Source organism: Lathamus discolor, chromosome 1 (assembly GCF_037157495.1).
Source record: "Lathamus discolor isolate bLatDis1 chromosome 1, bLatDis1.hap1, whole genome shotgun sequence".
Classification (NCBI taxonomy): domain Eukaryota; kingdom Metazoa; phylum Chordata; class Aves; order Psittaciformes; family Psittacidae; genus Lathamus; species Lathamus discolor.
The window spans coordinates 78,485,169-78,497,267 of NC_088884.1; the positions used below are offsets into that span (position 1 = coordinate 78,485,169).

Genomic DNA, 12,099 nt, shown 5'->3' on the forward strand with positions numbered 1-12,099 from the left:
CTTAGTCTTAAGCCTGACAAATTTTTACTTATTCCTTTGTAGGAGGCAGTAGAGAAATATGATGAAGTAATACACAACTTGGAATTCGCTAAGGAGCTTCAGAAGACTTTTTCAGGACTTAGCCAAGATGTAAGTTTAAAATGCTCTTCCCTATATTGCAAGAAAGTAACTGCAAAGCTTGTGCTACTCTTCTAATGGCTACACTTACATATCAATATGCAGAATACTTCAGTACTTGGAAGTTTCTATCTTGGGACTTGGAATGATGTGCTTAAGCTTTCTGGAGTAGTGAATAGAGCAGAGTAAATGTTGACAGTTTTGTGTACCACTGACCTCCACAACAGTTATTCACTGTCTATTTCTGTAAGAACTTGTGCTTAAGTAAATGGAGCTATTTGAACTTGGCTGTGTTTGAGATGACTCCAGTTAAGCTCGAAACCATTAACTGGTACTGCCGGTACCTTATGCTGGAGGTGGACTTATCTGCTGTGTAGGTACAGACTGGTGGGGGAGCAGCTCTGCTGGAAGGGACATGCAGGTCCTTATGGGCTGCAGGCAAAGTAAATTAGGTGTACCCCTGAAGCAGTGAAAGCTAGGCTAGACTGAGGACCAGTAGATTAAAGAGAACTGATTGTATGGTATTGATAACCAGATGTGTCTGTTTCTGGTCACTTGGTACACAAAGGCTATAGATAAACTTCAGTGTGTCCAGTGGTGGCTCTCTAAATGGCTGAGGCCTGGAAAATGGGACCTGTGAGGAGAGACAAGAAGAACTGGGCTTGTTTGGCCTGGTGAAGTGAAGGCTTGGCAAGGAGATGCAGTATTGGCCTTCAGCTACTAAATTGATTACTGAAAGTGTGGAGCCAGGGTTTTTGCTGAGATGTGGTAGAAGGAGTAATCATAAAATAGTAGGCTCCAACTAGATAAGAGGAAAATTATCACTGAGGATAACTGAGCACTAGAGCAGGCTGCTGAAAGAAGTATTAAAATCTGTCCTTGTATCTCTTCAAGACCTGACTGCACAAGCTCTAAGTGAGCTGGTCTTGATTCAGTGTAACCTTTGTTTTGGAGGCTGGGCTGGATGAAATCCCAAGATCCCTTCCAGACAATATTTGATGTTTCCAATAAGGGGAAGGTGCTGGGATTAAATCACTGGGAAGTACAGCTCTCAGTAAAATTTTACTGAAGCTTGTGGAGTTTGCCACTTACTGTGCTGTAGTTGTCTCTAATTATGGCAAGTGGCAGATTTAGTGCTTTATTTATGTCATTATTCAGGGTTTAAGGCACTAAATATGTTATTTTTATGTAAGCAGATGTTTTAATCTTTGAAGAAACTGGTTTCTTAGCTCAAGCAAGTACTATCCTTAAAAGGTTTGATCCATGGTGGTTTTATGGGCACTGAACATGATTAGTCACTGCTCTGGCATTATGTCTGCTTTTTACAGAATGCTGAAGGACTGGTAAAATGGTAAACGTTTTGGTGTTTAGAGAGACTGAAAAAGTTTTGCTTGAGAGGCTTTTCTTGTGTACGTAGTAATTCCAGGTAGCGCTGTAAATCTCTCAAAGCATTGTGTAAACAGAGATGTAAGAGCCTTTCCAGCAGTGTTGCTGCTTTGGGTTCTCGGACATTTTATGTTGAACACTAACTACTGTGCTAAATGTAAAAACTTGGATGGTTTCTTACTGCTTTTTCTCTGTGTAGCTGCCCATAAAATATTAGAAATTAAGGATTGTTACCAAGTGTATCTTTCTGTAGGTGTTTTTAGTAATCCAGGTCGTGTTTGTCCTTGCACTTAAGGTATTTTTAAAGACTAACCCAGTTTTTTCGCTTTGGTTTTACTTCTGCCTCTATGGATTCTGCAGGCAGTACCTATTACTGGAACACTAGTGAACATTCTGGCAACAACATCCTTACAGATTTTACACAGTATTCTAGAAAAAACTAAATTTCCACACATCTTGCAAAGAAACTTAAGATACCCTTTAATGAGGTATTTTAAATCTTTCAGTTACTCTGCTTCTGCTGTGTAATTCTGTTAGTACATGATAAACTTCTCAAATGCATGAGGGCTGTGTATATTCTGTGTCTTGTTGCTTATTTCATGAGTGCTTCAGTCCTCTGCCATCAGAAATAGGAGTAACTGTAGGATTCTGCTGCATCGTTTAAGCTGGGTGTTCAAAAGTGAAGAGACAGTTGTCTCAGAAGAAATTTGGAAACTTCTGCATTACTAAATTCATGTGGTAGGTGTTAAAGGTCAGCTAGGCTTGGATTTGTGTTTGTATCAATTTCTTGTACTCAGTTGTGGGAGCTTTTACAGTAAATCAACTAGCAGCTCTAATCAAGATCAAAATGTCATAAAGGCGTATTACAAGTGAAGCTACTAGTATCCAGTTTGACTAAAAGCTAGATTTGTAGAGAATTAGTAAATAAATGGGGAGCTTTTCCAGAGGAGGAGCTTGAACTCTTGGGTATCTCAAGAGTTAGGAGCTTCTGTTATCTAACCAAAATTAATAGTTTGATCAGTGTAAGATGATCGATACTAGAGCATACTGTGTTTCAGCCTAGAATCCTGTTACTTAATTGTGTTTAACTGTTGAATTCTTGTACTGAAATAGCTGCTGAAAGCACAGAGGAAGGCTCAGCGAAGAGAGAGTCTATTGAAGCTTGAGGCTGAGAAGAAGAAACTGCGTACAATACTTCAAGTCCAGTATGTGCTGCAAAACTTCACTCAAGAGCATGTTCAGAAAGATTTCAAAGGTGGTGTGAATGGTGCAATATACTTGCCTTCTAAAGAACTAGACTACCTCATAAGATTTGCAAAACTGACATGTCCAGAAAGAAATGAAAACTTGAGGTAAGGTCAAGATTTTTGTCTAATTGGTATGCTTCATTCATTACAGTAAACGCCCTCTGTTTGACACTGTCTTGAAATACTATGTTTTGGGACATTAATTAAAATTCTGTTCAGTACACTTGCTTTAGTCTGAGACTAAGAATGTAGCAGATTGACCTCATTGAGCATTAGAGGAAAGCTGCAGGAATTATAGCCTCAGTTGTGCAAGTTGCATACAAGCACTGTCATCTCGCATCTTGTTGTGGGGCTGAGTGAGGGTACCATCATAAGCAGGGAGGCTGATAGTGTGCTGCTTTCTTGAGATCTCGCTGTTCATGGACTGAAAGTGCAGTAAATGCAGAACTAGGTTCCATTCACATGGTGGTCCAGGTGTGCTGCTTTATTCCAAGGAAAGGTGGTACTCCTGAGGCTCTCTTGCTATTACCTTCCAAACTTTGAAGTTTTAAAAATTTAACAGAAATTTTTGTTACCTCTACAATAAATGTCATACTTTTTAAGGTAACAAGCTGTCAACAGGTGTAATGTCAGGACTAATTTGGTACCCTGTTTGTATTACAATGACTTATGATTAGCCTGTCTGGTTTTAAGATGGTATAGAAAGAATTGTACTTAAATATGGAAAAGTAGTTATTAGGTGACAGGTTGAAACATTTCATGGACAAGAGTACTTCCATATTCAAACATCACTTCCTAAAAATCACTTGCCATATACTAAACCGGCCAAATCTTTGCTCTTAAGGTAACTTCTAAAGAACAGCTGCTTGTAAAAAGCTACCCAATAGGAGTCTCTTATCTTGGTGAAAAAAACTTTATTTCTAGCTTTCTGTTCATTACATTTCCACAAGAAGCACAATCCTTTCCTTTGGGATTCTAAATTTCATCATGGTAGATTTCCGGATCTGTTGTCTGGAGGGGGTAGGGTGGGTAGGGTGACCTGTGTCAAAGCTCCTTAGTAACTAGCAGAGGCCAGGAGCTGTTGACTGCCCCTGCATATGTGCATCCAATGAGCAAGGTGATCAGCTGGTTAAAGAACAATTGTTTCCCTGTCTAGGAGTCCTGACCTAGAATGAAGGTCAGTTTTATGGTCTTGTGGGATAGTGCTAGGCTCTTTAATATGTTTTAGTTATTCACTACTTACATTTGCTAGGTTAAATCATGTACAGATAGAGATAAGTCAGTAGTGGATAATGGATGTAGGGTTCCCTTCAGTGGGAAGGCTGAATATTAGTCAGTGTCTTCAAAGGACAGGTGTTGGGATACTGCAACACTTGATCTTGGCTATGATTCTACCTAGTGAAACTGTCATTTGTTTTAGTGTTGAAGACCAGATGGAACAATCATCTCTCTACTTCTGGGACCTTCTAGAAGGAAGCGAGAAACCTGTGGTTGGAACAACATGTGAGTGTCTCATCTAGAGAAATAACTTGAGATCTGAAATGCGTGTGCTAATTAAAGCATCTTGAAACCAGTGGAATATACATGGAAGGCTACTAAATTAAGCACTTCCAACTGCATGTGTTCACTCAGTTGTCCAAGGGTAAACTGCTGGTTGCTTCAAGTTCTGTTTAAGTACAGCTCAACAACAATACAATGTGCTTTCTTTTTCCAGGTGAAGGCTTACTCTTCCTCCAATATACTAGCACCTTCTTGTGGAATAATGATGGTAGTAATTCAAAAGCTGATGCATGAATACCTTACAGAACCAGCAGTGGGAACCTTTTTTGGATAGTTATGTGCAAATGGCTTAACATTGGAACACTGTTCCGAGCAAAGAAATGCTTAGTTGAGTAAACTGATGTGTTTTACAAAGCTTCATTGGCCCCAGGCTGAAGGTCCCACAGCACTGGAGATTGTCTTGTAGGAATTCCAGGCTCATACCTGTTGTCTGCAGTGCAGGATACCACACTAAGGAAGGATAGTCATTAGTGGAACTTGCTGTGTTACCTAACCATGTACAGTGCAGTCTTTCTTTGACCTGCTGTGAGTGTCCTCATTTTTCAAGCACAACAATCTGTGGGACTCTACATGTTTTATTCCATCTGTGGCTTAGTTTCAACAACCATGGTTATAAACAAGCATATATGTTTTATGTTTCTATTTAGAACACACAAAAGAAATGTGAAGAAAGTCTTTCCTATTGCAAACAGACCTTGCTTGTCCCACCTACTCCAATCTTGTTATGGCTGTATGGCAGTATCTTTTATTTGTAATGGACAGTGTTGCTGAAGCTGTTGGACCAGAGCACTAGTGTACCCTATCTAATTTTTACATGCAGATAGTTGAGCTGAAGATTAAGTGTTAACTCTTTGCATGTAGTTCTGGACAAACTGCAAGCTGGCCTTGTATTGTTACAGTCTGGTAACTTTGTTGACATAGATTGGTAGCCTAGTTATTTTGAACTCCAAACTTTTGTAGCTTTTCGGCTATAACCTAAACTTTTGTGACTTTTTGTCAGTATCTCTACCCCATTAGTGTCAGTCTTGCAGAAGCTAAACTTGAGATAAAGCTATTATGACTTCTTACTAGCATTCACTGCCTTGGGAGACAATTTTCTATACCCACATTAAATTCAAGCTACAATTCTTGTTCACGTGGCTGTTGCTGGTAGGAGTGATCTCTTGCTGAGTATTTTTCCTGTTTTTAAGGCTGCTGTTTCTCTAGTTTCTCTGAAAGAATTTCTAGTATGATTTCTGGGGCCTTACTCTCTATGTTGCTGGTTTTGTTTTTTTTTTTGTGTAAAGGGGAAAACTAGACAGTTCTTGGAGTACACAGTTAAGCTTTTCTTTTCTTTTCCAAAACTTCAGAGGGTTAAGTTCACTCTGGAACAGTCTCTTGCTTCCCACCCCCTGCTTGTTTCTGCAGTTCTTAACTTTTTAGTCTGAGACTTAACATCTTATCACTGGGAAGAGGGTGTCGTAGGGCAGTTGCATAGTGAGTTTGTTTGGCTTTACCTTTGCTGCAGTCCATCCAATGTATCAGTGCTGGCTAGCTTACAGGATAAGCAATGGGTAAATAAATTCCTTTCTAAGCATGTGGGAGACTAGGTAGCTCAGTGTTGACCTTGTGTGCATTTAAACACAAGTTGCAGTCTTACCTCTGGCTTGCGAAAGTGCTTTCAGCTGTAATATATGAAGTAGTTTAACAAATACTTTCCTTTACTACAACACTTTATTGCAATAACTCGGTAAGATGTGTGAACTTTGAAAAGTTGCAATTTATAGAATCATAGAATAGTTAGGGTTGGAAAGGACCTCAAGATCATCTAGTTCCAACCCCCCTGCCATGGGCAGGGACACCTCACACTAAACCATCCCACACAAGGTTTCATCCAACCTGGCCTTGAACACCACCAGGGATGGAGCACTCACAACCTCCATGGGCAACCGATTCCAGTGTCTCACCACCCTAACAGGAAAGAATTTCCTCCTTATATCCAATCTAAACTTCCCCTGGTTAAGTTTGAACCCGTTACCCCTTGTCCTGTCACTACAGTCCCTGACAAAGAGTCCCTCCCCAGCATCCCTATAGGCCCCCTTCAGGTACTGGAAGGCTGCTATGAGGTCCCCACGCAGCCTTCTCTTCTCCAGGCTGAACAGCCCCAACTTCCTCAGCCTGTCTTCATACGGGAGGTGCTCCAGTCTCCTGATCATCCTCGTGGCCCTCCTCTGGACTTGTTCCAGCAGTTCCATGTCCTTTTTATGTTGAGGACACCAGAACTGCACACACTCCCAAGTGAGGTCTCACGAGAGCAGAGTAGAGGGGCAGGATCACCTCCTTCGACCTGCTGGTCACGCTCCTTTTGATGCAGCCCAGGATACAGTTGCCTTTCTGGGCTGCGAGCGCACACTGCTGGCTCACGTTCATTTTCGTAAAGGGAGGGAGTAAAGAGTTTTGATCTGAATACTCCTTAATTTCAAATTGTAATATCTTAACTGGATGGATTTTTACTCTTCAGATAAACACATGAAGGACCTGCTGTCCAAGCTTCTGGACTCTCGCTACTTTGAAAGTATTCCGACGCCTCGTGCCACTGTGCCAGTAAAAGAAATGGAAGAAGTAAATAGAAAATCTGAGAGAACAAGCCACGTGTCAGAAGGAGAGCCTGTCAAAGAACCAGGTGGAATATTACAGGGTTCAGTTTCTGTGCAATTGTTTTGGGATAAGCTTGAACTGAGCATTGACTTTGCATAGTTTGAGACTAAATCTAATCCTATGCAGTGGCTTACTCGCAATGTAGCGGATAAAATAGAACCTGCAAGGCTTTCTGCCCTATTATGACAAATATTGTAGGGGAAAAAGAATCTAATTCATAGTAATAAGATGCTTTTGTCACCTGAGCAAGTCTTCATGTTCAAGGTGTGATAATTGTCTAGTTTAGAGAATGCTGCATATTACAGTAACCAAATTACAAATACTACAAGATGTTTCTTAACTCCACAAATTTAAAACGGAAAATAAAAGCTTGTCTAAAAATACCATGTTGAATGACAAGCTGAGCTTTAGCAATTGGCACTACTATTTGAGTAGAATTCAAGACTTGTTGCTGCTTGTTCTGCCTTTCTGCATTTGATAAGTTGAAACAAATTAACATCCTTTCTCTAGAATCCATTGTGGAGCTTATGAAGTCTGAAATACAGCCACAGGAGGTAAGAAATTCCACTGCTAATTGCTTTCCTTTAGTGTATGATTTATCAGAAATACAACAGCATTTCTGCAGCTTGTTTTTTAAACTTAAGGAAGTCTGAACAGTAACTTAGGTATTGCTTTATGTAGGAAACATTGGCTTGGTTGCATTTCTGTCTCTAAACCCAAATTTATGGTTTCTGTGGGGTATTCTGGGATAAATGGGCCAGGATTATATGAAGTAGTATAGTACTTTAATACTCTGGTGCTTTCCTGAATAAAAGGAAGCATCAGCCTTTAGAGTGGAAACAAACTGATACTTAGTGTACTATAGGATAGAAAAAATACACACATACTAAAGCTGTCTCTAAAAGCTATGCTTATTTCAGTAAGTTTGATACTGGCGGGGTTGCAAATGATACAGATCTTATTCTGATTTGTCAGAAAAATAGGGATCTTAACACAGACTTGTGTGCAGAGGGGTGTGTAGATGTGTTTCAACAACCATTAAGTCATCCACACACAGATGTCTATACATGTTGAACATGTATAGACATGCTTCAACAGCTGAGTTGAAGTTTAGTACTCAAACTTCAACTGGGAATAGCACAAAACCCCTTAAACTTCAAAATGTGGGGAGGGGTGTACTTCTGTAACAGGAAATACTGGTTCCTGAAATGCTGAATCATTATTTCCCAGGTATCCCATTAAAGGGTGCACCCCTGAACAAGTTTTTATAATCTGGTAACACTTGTTACCTGACTAAACGCTTATTCTGGTGACTTGTCAGAAAGTCTCAGCCAGTGAACCTTGTACATTCTTCATATATTTACTTCCTGTTTATGACAAAGTGGTAACTAGGAAGACTTCAGGATGCCTTCACTGAACTCAGAATTACTGGTCAAATGTAGCTTGTCCAGTTGTAGAAGTCCAGAGGTACTGAATCTGAGAATCTAGTGACTTTTTAATATTTAAGCTCCATTAAGGATGAGGGTTATACTTAGTCACTGGGTCAAAGACTGTGTGGGAGATGGTGCTGTTGTTCTTAGCAGAATGTAAGCTAAGCTAGTAACACAGCATGCTAGATGCTTAGGAGGAGAGCTGTGTTCGTAAAAATCACAACTGAACCTGATATTGTCACTGCCTAGGAACATCAGTTAGCATTGAGGATAATAGATTTACTCAGCTCAAGTATGTATCACTTGTGCTGCTCAGGACTGTTTCATGCTTCTCTGGCCTGCCAAACAAAGCTAGTCTGCAGTGCTGTAGGATAAAGGCATGGCTGTCCTTATAGTTTCTACAGATGGTACTTAAACTGGGCTCTGCTTTTATTCAGAAGTTTTTAGTAGCTGGGTGACCTAACTTACCTGAACTGTAGTAGCAAAATGTTTTCTTGGGAGCCATTAAGTTTCTTTGGTCTATATAGTTTCTCAACAGGCGTTATTTGCCTGAAGCAGAATACTCTGTCAAGAAGAAGCCAGAAGAGCCAAAATCTTGGGAAGCTGGGTATGCTAGAAAGCAAGAACCTCCGAAGTCCTGGGAAATGCTTGTTGATACTGAAGAGCAGGAGCAGAAGCAGAAACAAGATACCTTAAAGCCTTGGGAAGCTCGTGTTAGGCAGCAAGAACCAAAAAGACCAGATTCTCCAAAGCCTTGGGAAATTCGTGTCAAAGAAGAGGGACAGAAGCATGAGCCTGCAAAGCCCTGGGAGACCTGTGTTGAGGAGGAAGAACAGAAGAAGCAGGAAGCTCCAAAGGCCTGGGTAGCATGTGTCCGAGAGGAGCAGGAGTCACCCAGGCCTTGGGTAGCAAAGGCTAGGGAAGAGCAGGACCAGAAGAAACAGGAATCACCTAAGTTGTGGGTAGTAAAAGCTAGGGAAGAGCAGGAACAGAAAAAGCAGGAGTCCCTAAAACCTTGGGTAACCAAAGTTAAGGAAGAACCAGAACAAAAGCAGGAATCCGTAAAACCTTGGGTAACCCAAACTAGGGAGCAACCAGAACAAAAGAAGCCAGAATCTGTGAAATCGTGGGAAATGCCTGTTAGGGAAGAGCCAGAGCAAAAGAAGCAGGAGCCTGTGAAGGCTTGGGCTGCACATGTTAGGGAGGAGCCAGAACAAAAGAAGCAGGAGACTCCAGAGGCTTGGGACAAAGCTGACAGGCAGCAGCAAGTGTCATCACAGCAGTTACAGAACCCTCTGAAGTCCTGGGGAGCTGCAAGTATTGGGCCAAAGGAGCAGATGGGGCCAAAGAAGTTTGATATGGAACCCAAAGAAGTGAGTTGGCATATGTAGTATTACCTGTCATAAGCTTTTGACACTAGTGTGTTGGACTAAACCTACCTGTTATCAGAGGCTTTACAGGGTGCATTTTATAGGCCTTTATTTAGTCTTGTTAAATTCTTGGGGAAAACAATTCTGGCAGTTGAAGCTTATATTGGAATACAAGATGGTTTGTTTTACTTCTTACATCAACACAGTATTGCTGTGTTTGAGCCTTGAATAACTGCTTTATGCATAAGACAGAAGACATAACTTAGTTCATCCCTAGTTATTGGCTATGTTCACCCTTAGCAGTACAAAGCAAGTGTGACTCAGCCAGGAATCGAGTTGTGTGTGTCTGTATGCAAATAGCACTTCAGTAATTCTTTTTAGGCTTTTGATTAAAATAGCTGCTGATTCAAGACAGATCTAGATCAAGGAATAGCAACTGTGTAGGGACTTACGTATGTATTTCCAGATGAATGCATAAACCATACTGCTGTCCTGAGGTGTTTAACAATAGCTATAATTTTAGAAATGTAAAATAAAAGTGCTGCAGCGCTTGCAGCTAAGCAGGCTGCTAGAATCTGCTTACCTTACCTTCTTTCTCACCTCTGCTCGGGTAGTAAGTTTTAACTCAAAACAGATAACTGAACTCTGTCTTCCATCTTCTGTCATTAAGAGCAGTGTTCAAGCTAGAATGAGACTTCAGGAAGAAAAGCAATTTTGTGTACAGTGTTGTCAACACGACTGTCTTGTTTCTACAAGAAAGCAGAAATCTGTTAATTCCATATTACTTGTAGCAAATGATTAAGTTTAAATCTTGTCAGTAAAACTTGATGTAACTGGAAAATGGATGTTCTTGTGCCTAGAAACGGGACCGCAAACTGAAGGTTGAACCCGAGATTAAGAGAGTATGTAACATGCAGCACTGGGTAACAAAATGGGATTAAGGTGTTTGATTCATCTTTACACTTGAGCTGAGTAGAATCTGTTCACTGGTGGTACAGGTATAAAACCTGGTGGCCTCACTGAGTAAATCTGAGCACAAGGAGGTGTTGTGCACCCAACTATGCGTAGTATTACTGAAACAATCTGAAGTATTGAAATAATTTCAAGCACTTTAAGATGCCTTGGATTTTCTGGTGTCAGATAACCTTAAAGCTTAAATGCAAGTTGCTTGCATGAACCCTTGTTTTTTACATAGGATGGGCAGATGGATGGCTTAAGTGATAAACAAAACTTTGATGCAGTAAGAAAAAAGGAGTTTCTCCAGTCAGTTGGAGAAACTTGCGAACTGCCTAAGAATCTTTGTAATGTGCAGGTGTGCATGTCAGCAAAACTAAACTAAATGAAATGTTGGAATGTGAGATTGCTTTTAAGATGGATTGCTGAATTAAGTGAACAAAGCATATTTTAAGTATTCAGACTTTGATTTCCATAGACCTTAGTGAAACACCAGCTGGCTTTGTTTTTGCTTAGTAGTTACTGACAAATCCAGTATCAAAAGTATATTGACTCAATAGAAAGCAGCCTAGGTACTGTCAACCTAGCTAGGTTCCATATACAATTTAAAAAAAAATATATATCTTTGACTTGTCAGGTACATACAAAGCACAATTAACAGTAATACTGAAATTTGAATAAGGAAATTTCTCTTGCCTTTCTTTATATGATGAAAGAAGAGGCAATGCAGTGCTATAGCTGGATCTATTTTGCTCCCAAGGACAATCTATAAATGACCTTGTGCAGAGATCTAGATGTGGTAGATAGAAGGCGTGTGTCACTGCTGCTGGCCTCTGGAGCTGAAATTAACCTTTCCTTACTCCCTGAAATAACTTAGAGCCATGAGGTCTTTTGATAAACTATTAGACTTTGAGATCTTGAAATATGCTTAGTTAACTTAATGTACCATGAAGTGCAATACTTAAGAAGTTGAGCTGATGTGCAGGCCTGTTAAGCTGTTACATTATTTAAATGTTTGTGCAACCTGTGGACCATTAAACTTCATTAGAGCTGAATTTGCATCTTGCTATGTGAAAGTAAAAGTTTGGCTTGTGCTGTCATCCAGTGCCACTGAACTCGTATCTAATGTGAATGCTACTCCGAGTAAGAAGCAAATGTTGATTGTGTATCTACATGGTAAAGCTAGTGCTCACTGTTGAAATTACAGTTCAGGTATCACCATCCCAGCTCTCTTGGTACTCCACAGCTAACAAACCTAAGAAAGAATTGTGGTATCAGAGTTAAGTTTTACTGGCATGTGGGGTACTTGAAATGTATGTTGGTGTTGCACAGAAGTAGACCTGCAGTTTCTAAAAATTCAAGCTTTAACAGGAGTGCTTAGTATATTGGCACTCTTGA

At 40.3% G+C, this 12,099-nt stretch overlaps 1 protein-coding gene across 13 annotated transcripts in view; it reads left to right on the plus strand.

Moving 5' to 3' along the window:
- The window catches only part of CAPRIN2 (caprin family member 2), a 35,105-nt gene that overhangs the window by 7,339 nt on the left and 15,667 nt on the right, over positions 1-12,099 (plus strand). For 9 of the 13 annotated variants that reach the window (XM_065681963.1, XM_065681972.1, XM_065681983.1 and 6 more), the window contains 7 exons: positions 43-129; positions 2,617-2,855; positions 4,171-4,253; positions 6,811-6,972; positions 7,458-7,501; positions 8,905-9,750; positions 10,608-10,649. In XM_065681963.1, the coding sequence (XP_065538035.1) occupies positions 43-129; positions 2,617-2,855; positions 4,171-4,253; positions 6,811-6,972; positions 7,458-7,501; positions 8,905-9,750; positions 10,608-10,649 (1,503 nt within the window). The remainder of the gene's footprint in view (positions 1-42; positions 130-2,616; positions 2,856-4,170; positions 4,254-6,810; positions 6,973-7,457; positions 7,502-8,904; positions 9,751-10,607; positions 10,650-12,099) is intronic. The other 4 variants (XM_065682022.1, XM_065681944.1, XM_065682012.1 and 1 more) reach the window with 2 other exon arrangements.